Below are 15,888 nucleotides of genomic sequence, written 5' to 3'. Positions count from 1 at the left end.
CAGTCTCAGTTCGCGATTCTAAAAAATGTCTTGGCAGTCAATCAGGTCAGTTCACTACCTCCAGACTGACAGTTTGAACCGCAAAGATGAACTGACAACTGACTGATTGACTGATAGCAACTCTGTCCGTAATGCGCGTACACGCGGCCGAAGCGACGGGCGTGGGCTGGGAACTCCTTCACCTCAGCGGGCATCGACGCATCATCGACGACAGCAATTGACTTCAACTGGCCGGCCCATTGAGGATACGAAGTAAGCGCAATGCCAAGTGTTTGGCGGAGGTGCACGGCGACGTTCATTACATACTGCTCGTCGAGGGCTCAAAGAGCCATATAGCGTTTGTAAGAGCAAAGTTGGCGGTAGTTGCGTCCAGCAGCGATAGTGGGATTACGTGTTCATGCTGCGTTGACTTTTGGGGAAATACGCGCTCCGTTGTCGTGACTTTGATATCCACCTCGGGCGGCATGGTAGTGGGCGACGTGGGTCGCAATGCAACCTCCGGGTGCTGCTCGGCAGGCGTGCCGACGATGTAAACCACTCAGCCGTCAATCGATGGTCCGACCGGTAGAAAATAGTCACTCTCGGCGTCAAAATCTCAACAAGAGGTCCAACAACATTGTTGCAATCAAATCGTCAAGAGGACACCTACCAGGTACCGGTTGGAAGTGGGGCCTCGGCCTGTACCGACTTTGGAATTATCCGAACTCCCACGATGGGTTGAATCCGGTTGAACCAACATGAACTGAAAATAATAGAATTTTATGAAAGTTCATGTACTTGTCGTCGTTTCTTTAGAGTGTTCTGGGAGATGACCTAAGACATCGATGTATTGGAGTGGGGCTCGAAATCGTTGTTTTGATGAGTTTTATCATCATAATCCCTTTGACTGTGACATGAGATGTTGACTTGACCCAGGTGCCAGCCGTTGGACTACTTTACAATCTCTTAATCTGGTGGTTTCGTCCCTTGAGGGAATTCTGGGCTCGCTTTCAGCATCGCTCAGCATGTAGATCTTCGTGAACCCCAACACGAAACGCACACATCATCTCTCTCCTTGTCCTTCACAATCTTCACAGTTCGACCCCGTTCCGAATCTTCCACTGCTACTGCAAGTATAACATTCTCGCTCTTGCTGTGGCTGAACCGTCCAAAATGTGCCCTGGCCATCACAGGCGCTGAAATGTGGTTGTGAGTTTTGTTTGGTGGAAAGGCCAGGATGGGTAACAAGCGCTGATGAGGATCCTGGGCAGCAGTCTGGGGTTAAGGCGTGAGAAAACAGAATCTGCAAGGGGCGAAGGTGAAAGCCATACTCTCTCGCTAGACACCGGGGCCAAGTCTTTCCATCACGTGGGAAACACTGAGAGACACTGTTTACAGTAAAACAGAAGAAAGAATTGGATTCGAGTAGACGCATTCACAAATCGAAGTGGTGGGACTGGAGGCCCAATTCCGTCGAACTTCCTCACGAGAACAAGAGAGAGATGAGATTGTGTGTTAGGCAGGCCCTTGTAATTGCTACGTAGTGGTGATAAGTTGGGTGGTGTGCTGAGACTACACTTAGGCAGTCTGACACACCTGAGCATCTTCTTACTCTTAGCCGATGTAACCCCGCCAAAATCCAACCATTCCTGCTAAAATTGCCTAGTCGACAAAATGCAACTGCAATGCATCCTCACCGCCTTGCACTGCATACACTTAGCACTTGGAACCTAGTAACGTAAACACGGTCATGACTCACTTTCGATAAGGTGCGAGGGCATACTGAAGACCCTGGTTCCGTCCTCCTCCAGCATGCCAAAACTTGAGCCTGTCGCGATCTTAGAATGGGAAATTTCGGGAAGCACCTTGGAAGGTGTTCAACATACCCTCGCCCACAAGTCCCATGCCGTGTGGACCGGGAAGAGCAGTCATTCGATGCACCGCCCCAAGATTCCTGACCCATACAGCAGGCATGGGCATCATCGGCGGCGGACCGACTATCCTTCCCATTGCCCATTCATCACCACGGCACAGGATTCCATCACGTAGGGTGAAGGTTGCAGCACTCCCTCTGTCGCCAGGCTCTCCCAAAATCGCAAATTTCTGGTCGCCATCGCCTTGGGGGCATTGCTCAGGGCCAACTATAAAGCGGCCTTTGATTGCGATCTGAAAAGGTCGAGGAAAGTTGTCCATGGCGGCTATCAGGTGAATGCGGGAATGTTAATTGGAGATAGAAGGTTAAAGCAGAGTAGTAGAAGGCTGATACTGACTTACTAGAGAGTCTGTACACCTTTTATACCTCCTTTCCACACATAATACTCGCGGATACTGAGCAAAGTCACGTACAAGCATCTCAAGATCCTAATCCCGTTGTGGTATATGCTGTTTGCATCGGATGCATGGGGCCGTCGGACATCAAAAGAAAAAAGGGTCTTCTCATGCTGCTGCATCGTCAATACGTGGAAAACTTCAAGCAAGAAAGTGCTTTTGTTGATGTCCAGCGCGTGATCGAAAAATGCAGCCGGGATGAGAAGAAGATCATCCATCAGAGTCGTTGAGAAGCACCTAACTACCTGGGCTGGGCAGTGTGGCGACGACCCGGCCCTCCCGCGTTGTTAGCGCGAACCACCCATCTGACCCTGGAGCTCTTATGCACACGCCGATTGTTCGCCCGTCTGCCCAGGTACTCCCCACAGAGGTAGGCGACGACTGTAAAAGCAATATGTCGCCGCGCCTGTCACACGACTGCCAAGGATGGCGAATCCTGGGGTATATGTGGGTCCCGTCCCATCTTAGCTAGGTCGGTGGACCTATACATACGATTTTATTCACATCCACACTTTGCAGATGCGAAACTTCGGGCAGCACTGAGACTGGTGGAAAGCATTTGTATTCATGCCGTATTCTGGAAAATGCTGCTGCGTATCGTTGAGATGTCTTATCTTGTTGACTATTCTCTGCTGTACGTGATCGCAGCATGAGCTTATAGAGTAGACCTATGCCAACGCCAATCACTGAGTCCGACATGGACCTTCTCTTTAATCCATCACCTCATCCGATCTCTTGATTCTCACCTTGACCTCCATACCATCGACCGGCTTTGCAGTAACCTGATGTGTCGAAAACATCGTCCCCTTTGTCTTCGCCTTGGCCTTCTCGTCAATCTGCACTTCACCCTTCTCATCCAGATCCAGCTTACCAAGTCCTTGCTTGACAAAGTCGAAGTGCCTTGCTACACAAACAATGATGATCTTCGTCTCTAGGTTGGCCAGTTCAGACCCGGTGCACCGCCGAGGCCCGCGTTCGTACGGCCTGAAACTGCTTTCAGGGATCTTCTTGCCTTCCTCACCAAGCCATCGCTCGGGCTTGAAGTCGTCGCGGGTGTCGCCAAAGATCTTGGGATGACGCTGTATGATGTACGCGCGCGGTGTCACGCACAGCCCATCGACGCAGAGTGTGTTTCCGTCGGGAAGAGTGAGCATGGTGTTCGATGAGGATGGAGCCATGCGTGCAGTTGTGCCAGGTGGATGCAAGCGTAGCGTTTCCTTGATCACGGCGTCTGTGTAAGGCAACTTATACAGCAGAGCACCAGCTTCCGAACCCCGTAACGCCTTGACGACAGCAGAGGGGTGGGTGTTTGGACCGAACACAGAGTCAAGCTCTTCCTTGAGAGTCTTTGCAGCGGACGGATGTATATGTAGCTCGTAGAAAACCCATTGGAGCAGGATGGAAGTAGTGTCGTGGCCGGCGAAGAGGAAGCCGCGCAATGTATCGCTAGTTTGCTGGAGGATTTGAGATGTCAACTTATCCACACCGTGGAGGCTGAGAGTCGCTACACTCTTGTTCTTGATCTTCGTATCGGTGGTGCTGGACAATAAAGCTTTGTGCTGTCTCTTGATCTCGGCTTTGAGAATGCTGTCAAGCTTCTTGTCCTTTGATCGAATTTCGCGTTCGTTGGCAGAGAAGTAATCGCGCCAACCTACCCCTCCGAACGGGCGTTTATTGAACGCTTCGGAAAGGGCGCGGTAGGTTAGGAGGACCTCGGACTGCTTTTCATCAATCTGCGCGTTGAGATCCATGTCAAATGTTACAATACCAATGATGTCAAAGACTAAATTTGTCGTATATGGGCCGAGTGTGAACGCATCGCCGGATGCGGCCTTTTGTTCCATGAGCTCGATAAAAGTCTCGGATTTGTCCAGGATGACATCAACTAGACCAAGAAGATGACTGGGTTGAAAGCCAGGACGTATGCGCTTGTAAAGTGCATTCCATTCATCTCCCTGTAGTCAATGATCAGTTCCTGGATACCCGAAATTGCTAGAGAGGCTCAAGAAAGCTGACTTACATCAGTGGTGACCAGAGATCTTGCACCAACAAGAGGAGCTAATTGCTGGATAGCAGGGTGCTTGGGCATACTAGTTCTGAAAGCCTTATTCGGTTTGGTAACTTGCTCAGCAACATCGTTGTCCAGAACAAATAGTATGGGGAACTTCTCGATCGGGCGAAAGTCGACAAAAAGAACTGGAGGAAATCCGAGCTTTTCCGCCTGTTCATACAGCATCTCATCGAATTGGCGTCGAGGATCGCCTTCTCCTGCGATCTTCTCGACCCATGCCCAGTGACCTCGAATGGGGTCTGCTGGTTCAGGTTGTGGGAAATGAGAATACTGCGCGAGATCGGAAGTCTTGGCCTTGGTCTTTCGTAGGTAGTAGGCTATGGCAAGTGGGATTGCTGCGAATATGAGAAATTTCCATTCGAAGAGCGCATTTAACTTCGCCAATTCCTGAGACGAAAGCAAGTCCGATAGCGCCATGTTTACCGGGAGAGAAGTACCGTACTTGCTGACAGAGCCGGGCGAAACGCTCCTATGTACCGTACAACAAGCTTCGCGAGAACAACACCGGCCCCATTGAAATGCGCCATCATGTCATCGGCGCCTCTGACCTATTGCGTGAGACAGTGTGGTGATTTCGGCGTGATGTCGGACATGGCATCAGCATCAATGTGGTAGGTGATCATCAGATAAGATGGCATCAGATTAGATTAAACAAGGGTGAGTACCGTCCCGCCCATCATAGTCCAAACCCCAAACTTGGCACGAAAGAAAGCCAGGAAGAAGTTTGAGCTAGATGCAGCCGCTGTTTCTCGCTGATTCGCTAAAGGTTCGTACTTCCTGCATGTCAAGCAAAATTCTGCATCTTGGCATTGCGGACTGTGATCCGTGTTCGGCGAGGGGTGTGGATGCTTCGCAAACATCGCGATAGGGGTTGCAGTGAACAGAACGCAAGCTGCGGATGCCATAGTCTGCAGACATCAATGCGACGATGTTTTCTTCGAAAGCATAGTGTGGTGTTCAGGAATCCTGCTAGGTCGTTTGCGCGACGGCTCGCGAGGGTGCATTCGACGGTGGGGATCGTTGGTGAGGCGAAGCGGGGCCTCCCGCCATACGTACCCCTCATGTCTGATGGAAAGAACCATCTCATGTTGTTATTGGTACCTTCTGTACCCACTAGCGTACTGCCTATATAGTCAGAATCCTCCATAGAATCAATGCATCACTCTTATATCCCAACAATGTCCTCCTCTTCTTGCTCCTCCCATATGTCTGTCCAAGCCCAAACTCTTCCATCGCTTCTGAAACGCAGATGATCAGATCGCCATTCGCTTTCGAGCCTGGTGGAAGTTCTTTCCCAGCCCACTCCTTCGTTACAAGTTTCAGATCCGCAAAGCTAGGTCTCTTGTGTTGCCGGTAGTCCATGCACCAGATGATTGTGTCTTTGAGCGTCTTGCTATACATATTAGAAGCCTCGAAAGGCGTCTTGCCGGAGAACAAGTCGTCTTTGTGTTTTTGGATGTCGTATTCGAAGCCGTCGTTCAAAAGCTTTTCAATTCCTTCGCCTTCATCAGACACCGTGTAGGTGAACGGCTCGTGAACAAACCCATCTTTTCCGGGTAAATTCATAACCAGGTTCCACATCATCTGTCCAACTTGCCAGACGTCTGTTCTGGCCGTCATCTTTTCGGAAGGTCTTTCGTCTAGGTAGTGACCTTCGTAGCACCAAAACATCTCTGGAGCGTATCTTCCCCCAGCATCCTTAGCGTCGAGAAGGTGGTTTCGCATCATATAATGCGTAGGATTGTCGGCGTAGTCGTCATTTCCTGACTGTAAGTCGAAGAATGCGAGGTCAAAGTCTGCAAGGACAATAGAAGGAGCCTAGCGTTTCGTTAGCCCTAACGACATATGGAATGTGACAAGAGCATTACCTCGTGTGCGCCAAACTGACGGTATCGATGTCCGTCTTCTTTGCTGATCTCTTTACCTACAGCGCCATCGGCTGGTTTCACGAATACATTCCCAAGATGGCCATCACGATGCAAGATCTCGTTCCAGTCGACGTCATCGTCCTCTTCATTGATGCGCCCCGAACCCAACATGGCGAGGGCATCCACAAGCTGGTCAAACACTATCCAGAGAAACCATTCTGGAATAACTTCAGGTAAATCTACTGGGAGAGGATCGCCGTGCCAGTCACCAAGCTCTGACATGTTCTCACACTCATAGGAAAGGACGTTGGTTGGCAGTGGCAGTTCTCCAGGGACGGTAGCATGTACAGGCTTGCCCGCCTTCAGAAGTCGCTTCTTTTCGAAAGCATACCAAGCACAGTCATTTACTGCTTTCAAGTCTTGTTCTTGTTGGTTAACATCTAGTATTCCAGATGCCGGTATGTCCCCACGTGCTCTCAAGATATTCCTGATCTCAGGATGAGAGTTTTGCCATCGAAACATATTACGTCTTCGTCTCCACTGACGCGAATACCAGTCCAGTGACTGGCAGATATCACCCATATCGCAAACCTCGTTGAAAACACGGAAGCGTCGTTTCTTTACGTCGATGCGATGGCCGTGGTACCTATGCACGTGGTGCTCATGTGCTTTGCGTCTTTCGAGTCGTATCTGGATGGCCAGCTCCATCGGTAACTTGTCGCGCTAGAAAACTGGCCCAATCCATTTCTGTGATTCAACGACAACGTCTCTCACTGCCAACCTCTGACAATCACGTTAGCTCAGTACTGGCTTTTCGATTAGCAAATTACCTCTGCAATCGTTCCCGACTCGTCAACGCCAACCCAGAGAGTAACAGTCCCAGTAAAACCTTGGCCAAGTATGTTCGCGCACCTCCATTCCAAATTTCGCCCCTCTCTTCCAGGGTCGCACAACCCTGCGTCTTCGAATCTACGCATTCTGCGCCTCTTCGCTGTTTCTCTTTCCTTTTCCGATTTTTCTTCACCGTCATTGATATTTAACATCGGCGGCAATTCTTGATTCACAGCACGGAAATTAGGTTGATACAAGAAATTTGTCGTATTCGCCTGAGCTACTTGTGTTCCCGCATCTACCCCTTGTGCAACTGGCGCATGAGCTGCTCCTCCTAAAGGAGGCGCTGGGGCTGGGCCGGCAGCAGGAGCAGGAACTCGAACTGGAACTGGAACTGGAGCTGGAGCTGGAGCTGGAGCTGGAACAGAAGCTGCAGTTGGGATTGGGGCTAGGACTGTGCCTGCAGGTTGGGGTAGTTGGCCACGATTTTGTACATGAGTTAGGTCTGCTCGGGTATACGGTCGTGCTGGTATCGGATTTGGCGCTGGCAGTCCAGGTTGTCGACGTTGATCGGCAGTTCGGCTAGCGATGTAATAGTTTCGAATGACTGGATGCAAGAGCCAGAGTGCATCGATTGTCGTGTTCATTTCGCCTACTCGTATCAGCACATGAGGCTGTATGAAGATAATATACCTACCTATACTCCATCCTGTCCTATGAAGCCTGATCCACTCTTTTGCGTCCCATCTAAAGTACGTGATCGGTTCCTTTAATGGCGGTCCAGATTGAGGCATTATGTTGGAGAGTTACAGTGGTCTATGGCTTCTTTGCGTCGATGGAGCGACCGTTAGTATCTTGATCTGACCTTCTATACCAAACTGGCAGCGAGATCAACATTTTGGTGCTGAAGTTGCCCATTGTTCGGTAGGTAGACAAAGACGCGACGCAAGCGGCCGTCGCTTTCTCTAGAAAAGATCCTCTGTATGACAACATAACAAAGGACTTTCGAAGTGAAAGCCTATATTACACTAAGGTCAGAATGTAACCGACAGCATGGTCAATCCCTTCATGAAGTTAGCACCGTAACAAGATCTCGGGTTCATGTTACTGTCTGGTCTCGCTCGCCTGCCGAATAAGATACATCTTATGATGAACAATGGCTCTACTATTTCATCGGCAGTCGTTGATCGCAACCGGCTCGAGACTGGGCATGCTAAGAAGATTGGAAGCCTGCTGACGCTTAGATACGGATGACCAGTAAATTGTGAAGATTGGCGCGCGTGAGGCAGATTTCACCAGCCACGAAGACGGCAGCCTCGGATTCATTCATACTACAATGAGGTCCTTTTGGTGTTGCTCCACATCCCAGACACGACGCATCATCCATCAGAATCTTCCATCACACAAGTCTATGCTCTGATGCTTCGACGGGTATCTCTCGACCATCGATCTCGACGTGCGGCGCGTCCGCTTTTCCGGCAAATAGCTGGGCATGTTGATGAGACTCTTCAGCTTTTACGTCCCATGTTGGGCCTTTGATCGATTCTCCATGTAACTCCGGCTTGGTGCCAGATTCAGAAGTGCCTGCCTTAGAAACCTGCTTCTTGCGCCTCATGAACCACCACAATCCTCCTAGTATAACACCTATGGCTATCAAACCCACACCAAGCCCTACACCGAGAGGGACTCCGAGACTAGAGTTGTTGTTCGTTGGCGGAACTAAGGTTGCTGCGGGAGAACTACTTGTCGGTGTGGTTGTCGAAGGTGTCGCTACCGAAGACATCATTGTCGAAGATGTCGCTGCCGAAGACGTTGTGGCGAAAGATGCTGTCGATACATCCAAGGCCAATAACGGTACACCTCCGCCTCGTGAACAATCGCACCCTGCGTCGTGACAGCACCATTTCTCGGACACCTCTACCGCATCGCCTTGCTGTACCAAAGATTGGATTTCTGCAATACTCTTATCGTCGTCGCAAGGGTATAGGGTATTCGAACTCTCTGTGGTCGTCGAACACACGCTGATACACAAAGGGCTTGTCCAAGTTTGATCGGTGCAAGTCGTACGCCAGAAGCTGCCCCATGGTTCATCACGTGTTGGGTATGGATTCCAGATAAGACCGTTGGACTGACAGATGTCATTGGAATCGTAACGACGATCCATACACATGGAATATTGGTCGTTGTGACAAGGCTCAAAACCGTCCGCCACTGTACCGTTCCGCCAATAACAGGTAGTATAATCCTCCATCATAGGCACACCTCCAGGCAGAGTGAGTAGAATGAGTGTCACAAATGGAAACAACCCTGAATGAGATGGAAAAAGGACGAAGTAGACAAATGATAGATAAAAAGCTTTTCCTCATGCGCGCGAAGGCACGGCTCTTTAACAATGCTGTGCATTCTACCTGCCTATGTGAACGCCCCCGAGTACTTAAGGCAAGACTCACGAATTATAGTCTCCGAACTACCGAAGTCCAATTGGCGCCTAACCGTCTGGAAAAACGCCACCGGGGTCGCTGCACTCTGTGGCACTCTCTTGTCAACAGTCTGTACCAGCATCCCCTGGTTCTCCTGACGCCAAAAGTGACAAGAAGGATTGCGACTCCTGATAACACTTTCTTCGTCGGATACGGCTATGCAGCCAAGACTGTGGCTGTATTGGGGGCCTGACTGCAGCCACATATTGGAGGCTGCCTCAATGACCAGCTTGGGTCGAAGATACTCTTGTCGAATACCTGGACGTGGTTGTATACAAAGCAGTTACTATCGCATCAAGCATCAATCAATGGAGTTGTGGGGATTGCAAGTACATCTCAATAACGTATCAGAACTGAAGTAATACTATCGCGATATCGCAGTGGCTGGCTTGACGAAAGGAGTCAAAAGCAAACCTTAGACAAGCACTATCATGATATGATTGGCTCCACAACTTTAGAGCTGCCGTTGATAGACGGTCATTAGCCTTGTCTGGGTAGGTGTTGGGCCAATGTTTGTTTGAAGTCTAATCATATTATTCGCGGTCACTGTGGGTGTTGTTGATTGAATAGGCATCTGCCGTTCTTTCAGCTACTGCTTGGAAAGCCTGTGCGTCGAGCTGGCGCATCTGATCCGCGAGCCGCGACACTATGGCTAAGCAGGAGGGAAATTAATCTTCTGAGGGGCGACAAACGAGTACTTCCAGATAGCCTTCCTCGTTAACTCATTGCTTGCGCTTGCTAGTTCCTGCCTCCAGTCATCTGTTATTGTCGTCCTATAGGTATGCATGCCCATCAACGCCTTTTCGATGGATTGACTTTGGTTTGTCGTTTTCTGCCTTGCCTTTGTCCCTCTCCTCGTCACTTTCGTCTTCGGCTTGAGCGACCGCCAAACCCGACACACCACCCAAGTTTGGCAGTACAACCGGTATTGGCAAGTTGTCTCCAAGGCGTGTATGACGCGTGCCTAATGGCATGTATGATATGTGTGGTATAGAATTCGGATCTGGTAGGCTGGGGCTTGTAGGATGGTCGAGATATGTTTTCGCGGAGTAAAGTCGAATGGCATCGCTTCCGTGCCAGAGGGTGGTCATCGCATCCGGTTCCTGTTCTAATCTCTAAATTAGATCCCGCCGTACATATGACATGCGCCAACGTACCTCTACTTTAACCGCCTCTTTTTGCCTCTGTGTGTTCACCGTCATCTCCACATACGTAGCTGTAGTCGCTGTGGAACAGCGACACCATTGTGAGATCTCCGACTCTGGTTATAAGGATCAGGTAGCACAACGAGTGTCGAGTACGTGGCTGTCAAGCTGCCGATATCGATTGTCGAGCCCATCGAGTTGAGCTTATAGTCAGGATCTCAGACGAAGGAGAATGTTGTTAATAGAGGCGAATAACGACTAAGAACGATCGTGATATGCGATCGATGGAAGCTAAAGTTAATGAGGTCAGTGAGCGATGCATGGTGCAGTGCCAGCGTTGATAAATCGTATTCAGGGCCTAGTCACGTCGCAGCGTTCATAGCGACTTGACAGTGACAACAAAAAGGGCAGGGTAGTGTCCCGCATGACAACTGGATTTCGGGCTAAGATACTCAGTAGGTCGTACCCTCACGAGGCAACAATGTGGCATGTCTGTTCCGCATGATGCGGTCAACCTACCCAGAGCTTTTCAGGTCATCGAACGATATGAATAAGCTCGTGTCATAACATCGACAAATAGACAATCGTGCATGTTCGCGTCAATCAAGGAATTGTTTGGAAAGTAGCAGAGGGTAAGCTAAACTTGCTGTGATTGCCGATGGTGTTGGTAAAGCCATGCTCGGAGTGGTGAGCTGTGATGTTTGGGTGCGGGAAGGAGACCAGGAACGCGATGGAACGTGCACGCTTATCTCAGTAAGCGAGCGATTCCCGAGTCAGCCCCGTCCGGTCTCTGCTCCCTGTTTACATACAAATTACAAAAGAGATCGCCCGTGATGAATGTCAAGAGTTAGATTCAAGTAATAAGAACAGCATGCGCACACATGCTAGCATTATAGTTAAAACCACACCGCACAGTTACGCAAACGCACGAACAACCATAAGTATTGCATCGCGCGAATCTTACTCAGACATATTACTAGAAGCTAGCACGGCCGTTACAAGGTTAATTGTTAAATACTAAAAGATGTTTTGACTAGTATCAAGCGAGTAGATGTTATTACACCGGAAGGTTGCATTTTAAACTTCTGCAACAGCAAGTGATACCCTTACCAAACAGCTTATTTATATATGCATAAGATCTTAGGTCCCTCTCAAGAGGACAATGTTAGTTACTTGCTGAACACAATATCCAAGGAACAGCCATGGGGTCCGGCCTCGTATTGTGGCTGCACGGCCTTGCTTCTCGTATTTTGTTGGTAACAACCTTTACAATGTGCACAAACATTCACAGCCTTGGGTAAGCATCGATCTACTGGTGAGAGGACTCAGACTGATTCCGCAGCCATCCGGACATCTCAGCGAATATAAAATGCAAGCAGAATCACCTGTGTCATTCGATATCAATTCCAGCATCATAACTCACTTCAACTGTCAATCGCTTCGACAATCACCCTACAATCAAAACCTCTTCTCTATTCAAGATGCTCTTCGCCAACACCAAGACATTGATGTCAATCCTTCTTGCTATTAGCGCAATTCCCAGTGGTCTATGCGCTCCTACCTCCAACTCTGTGGATGCAATTGCAGTTCGAGAGATTTCTTCGTCAGCTCCCCTCGACGTGGGTATTGATCTCTCCGACAAGGCCGGCGTGTCTCGCGCCATTACTGAGCGCGACGCCGCCAATGATTTCCATCTAGCCAAACGTTACCTCATTGGCTCTCCATACCAGAAGCGAACGATTCAGGTCGGCTTGAAGAAGGCTGTACACGGCCTTGCAGCGGGTACCACCTGGCTTTGGGAGATCAGCTATGGATACACCACCACCAACGGAGGCAAAGAAGGGAAGGTGTCTGGCAATCTTGTTAAAGGCGACGGCTCATTTGCCTGGGGCCCGTTCAAAATTGACCAGAGTTTTGTCAACAGCGTCGATGGCATCGTGACAGCAACTTTCAACGCCGTTGTCGCAAGAACAAACGAGAAGATCCAGTTTGTCCTGACTTGGGCTGAGGAGTTCACCTCCACAGGTGCAACTCTGGAGGATCATGGTAGATCCAGCTCTTTTACCTACTTCACTGCCGGCGGCCGCCAGGAACGTTTGGGCCAGGAGTTTTTTGAGTACGGCTTCAAGCAGAGCTAGAGAATTTGAAAGTTTTTAGGCCATACCCCGTGATGGGAGTCATGGCAATTGCGGAACCCCCACTCTCATTTGGCGGCGGTCTATGAGACGCGCGTTTACACTCCTTTGTTAGCAGATAATCTCTGGACCTTCCAAAAAGCGCTTGAATACCATTGTGTGAAATACCTGTACATGGCTTAGTGCAGCTACATAAAGGCGTAAACGAATTTCCATCATACTACACTATCCATGAACTTGACTATTTCTGGCCCTGGGTTTAGTACACTTAGAGCTATTCTATTAAAGTTCGAGGCTTCTTTACTTTACGAATATGTTTTTGTGAAGCTAGGCAAAGGTTTTGGTCATATTGGTACCCTTTTCGTGAAAGCCTTTGCTAAGATTTATATTGATATCACTCTCTGCGTGCTAGAACACCAGGTATACTAGGATAAATAAAAGATTGTGTAGCTTTTAGCACTTCGTTTTCTTGAAACACTTTGATGATTATGATGATAAGGTATACGTGTGCACAGATATCAGTTCGTTGTCAGATTGGACTGGCCTGACTGATAGCAACTCTGTATGTGACACGCGCAATATTCTTCCAGCATAAACCGCAACAGTGAATCTTTGCGGAAGCCTGTTGGGTTGATGCCCGCGCGCTGATAACAACAAATTCGCAAACTGAACTTGGGAAGTTTTGTGTATTATTCAGCAACCGGTCCATTCCACTTGCACCACCCATCCTTCCCTCTGCGGACCTCCCAATTCTCGCTTCTCGTCCTGATTCCTGCTAATACACCTTCGCTGCCGTCGCCTCTGAGCTCAGTTACCCAGCCTCTGATACCGGCCTTCTCTTCTTCTGTTAACATTATGCCAAACCACTTTTCTAGCGCATGTAGTCTCTGCTCCTCGGTCATGCAGTCTTCCACAACTGTGGTCCCCCCTCCCAAATTCTCTTTCACAACGCCGTTGACCAGCATGCGTTTGCCGTAGATCTCTTGGTCACTATCTCTAACATCAGACTTCACGCGGCGCAAGAACTTTACAATGATACAAGTGAACGTCTGGAAGCTCTCTGGGTGCGAGCCAGTATACCAATTAATATTGCGAAAATCCGCCTCTATGGCTTCTTCTTCAGAGAACGCGTAGAACGAGTTCCACGCATGCTCAGGGCCATTGCGGTACTGGTAAATCCAAAGCTTGGTCCCATCCGTCCGGTGCAACTGTGCAGGAATCCAGTCATGCCAGAGCCGAATCTCCTGTCTTCCTAAATTTGTCTTTGGGCAATCATGAACGAGCTGCATGGGTGCTGTAGGACCGTCGCCGCCAAAACCAACGTCGAGAGCCCATTTGGTGCCGTCCGCTAAGCTAACAAGATTGACGAGGTGCACCCAGCCGCTGTAGTCACCCTGTGGAACACCATCTAGACGATGCCTGATTCTCACGGGAGCGAGATAGGCCGGGAAGCCTAGTCCACGTAGCATGTGATTGAAGAAGATCGATACCTGGAAACAGTAGCCGCCGCGCCCGCGCCTATTGGCGATGATGCTGTTGAATGTGTCCTGCGGCTTGATGTTGTTCGTGTGAGTAGGGTTGTAGTGGAGCCAGAGGTTCTCGTAAGGAATGGCAGCGATGGTATGTATATGCAGCTGTTGGAGGAAATGAAGATCCTGAGCGGCATTGCCTGAGAACCTCTGCTGCTGGAGCAACGAAGAAAGACCAATGTATTTGAGGAACGACACAATCTGGTCCTCGCTGAAAACGGATGGAAAGGCCATGGTGGTGAGGATTCAGAGTGGGAGAAGCTCGATGTCAAAGTAGGTATTTTCTACTTCTATGTTTCCGAGATCGGGGTGTGACTCAGAAGAAAGATCCGACGCGGTACCAGCTGAAGACTCATTGTCGTTTTTGAATAGTGGGGCGCTTTCGGCCTCATTAGCATGTTCTGACCATGTGTCTAGAGTGGTGTCTCTTATGGGCATCAGGAGAAATTAATGGATGTGTCGCCTGTTACGTGCTGACGAGGTGGTGCACGGACGTCATTACGGCAAGCTTCCCGAGGTCATACCTAGGTAGCGTTGGGCTTCCCAGTAGACTCAACCAGTCCGTTGACAAGCAACATGGGTAAAAGCACCTAAAAGCACGCAAAAGTGACGCCCAAAGTAGATGAGTCCGCGCAAGTGACATGTATTGTACGGGTGTAAGTTGGGACTAAGACATGGTATCCACGAGATACGGAATCAACTCAGGAGAGGCGACCAAGCACGTGTAACGGGTTTGGTAAGGACAAATCTTACTGTGTGGAGATTTTGTATGCCAAAGATAATCAGATGTGATATATACCCTCCACTTCTTGGCGCTGAAGCCATCTTATACGTCCGAGGTCTGAGTTGAGCACAGACCTCATCTTGCACTAGGGCGTACCTAGATATACCCTATGCCCCGGCACAGTACATCCACTCTTTCCGTAAGGATAGACCATGTATATATGTCCCTCAATTCCCGTGTGGGTAGTTTTCAAATGCATTCTAGGAGCAGGTACGCATAACGTTGGACGACAGCAGAACGCTGTAAGTCTCGCTGGCCGATGGGAAGTGGTGATTAATACTCATGATCTATGTCACGCTCGTCACGCTATCGAATCTCTGGGATATACTTTCGATCGCTGGATCCTGGTACGCTCCGAACAACACCCTTCGTGGGTCGGGTTTCAAGTCCTGAGGTCTGAGCCCCTCATCCAATCCTTCTTTCAGCGCTCTACGTCAAACCTCTGCATATGTCTCTTTCCAGTCTTCGATGAACGCTTCAGCCTGTTCCTTTGTTCTGAATTTCTTGTGGCAAGCTCCGTGAAACCCATGAACATTTTCCTGGGCTCCTCCAGGCCCACTGTAAATATCAGTTATTCGTATCGAGTCTTATCAGATACTGGAAGCAAGACTTACTCCCAGACATAGTAGATACCAGGTTTTGCACCATTTGCAACCGCATAATATGCTTTGTTATGTTTTGTTGCAGTAGTATCCAGCGCTGTATCTTCGATGATCTCCTCAAATCTTGCGCAGCCGT

General features: G+C 49.4%; 5 protein-coding genes across 5 annotated transcripts; 2 read left to right on the top strand and 3 right to left on the bottom strand.

Annotated features, from left to right (window-relative positions):
- Positions 1–3,017: 3,017 nt before the first annotated feature.
- On the bottom strand, positions 3,018–4,795 carry J4E82_011551 (uncharacterized protein; the record flags this gene model as incomplete). Its single annotated transcript, XM_051737755.1, has 2 exons — positions 3,018–4,262; positions 4,328–4,795. The coding sequence occupies 2 exons, from the start codon at positions 4,793–4,795 to the stop codon at positions 3,018–3,020; spliced, it is 1,713 nt and encodes a 570-aa protein (XP_051582490.1).
- A 708-nt stretch (positions 4,796–5,503) lies between these two features.
- On the bottom strand, positions 5,504–6,954 carry J4E82_011550 (uncharacterized protein; the record flags this gene model as incomplete). Its single annotated transcript, XM_051737754.1, has 2 exons — positions 5,504–6,196; positions 6,247–6,954. 2 exons carry the CDS (start codon positions 6,952–6,954, stop codon positions 5,504–5,506), a joined length of 1,401 nt encoding a protein of 466 aa, XP_051582489.1.
- Positions 6,955–8,723: 1,769 nt separating this feature from the next.
- Positions 8,724–9,750, top strand: J4E82_011549 (uncharacterized protein; the record flags this gene model as incomplete). Its single annotated transcript, XM_051737753.1, has 4 exons — positions 8,724–8,931; positions 9,022–9,058; positions 9,112–9,350; positions 9,425–9,750. The coding sequence occupies 4 exons, from the start codon at positions 8,724–8,726 to the stop codon at positions 9,748–9,750; spliced, it is 810 nt and encodes a 269-aa protein (XP_051582488.1).
- Positions 9,751–12,183: 2,433 nt separating this feature from the next.
- J4E82_011548 (uncharacterized protein) lies at positions 12,184–12,840 on the top strand (the record flags this gene model as incomplete). Its single annotated transcript, XM_051737752.1, has 1 exon — positions 12,184–12,840. The coding sequence occupies one exon, from the start codon at positions 12,184–12,186 to the stop codon at positions 12,838–12,840; it is 657 nt and encodes a 218-aa protein (XP_051582487.1).
- A 686-nt stretch (positions 12,841–13,526) lies between these two features.
- J4E82_011547 (uncharacterized protein) lies at positions 13,527–14,600 on the bottom strand (the record flags this gene model as incomplete). The annotated part of the gene is made up of 1 exon (XM_051737751.1): positions 13,527–14,600. One exon carries the CDS (start codon positions 14,598–14,600, stop codon positions 13,527–13,529), a length of 1,074 nt encoding a protein of 357 aa, XP_051582486.1.
- Positions 14,601–15,888: the final 1,288 nt, after the last annotated feature.

The sequence above is a fragment of the Alternaria postmessia genome (assembly GCF_024291825.1).
Source record: "Alternaria postmessia strain BMP 2775 chromosome Unknown scaffold_228, whole genome shotgun sequence".
NCBI classification, from domain to species: domain Eukaryota; kingdom Fungi; phylum Ascomycota; class Dothideomycetes; order Pleosporales; family Pleosporaceae; genus Alternaria; species Alternaria postmessia.
This window is presented reverse-complemented; position numbering and strand designations above follow the sequence as displayed.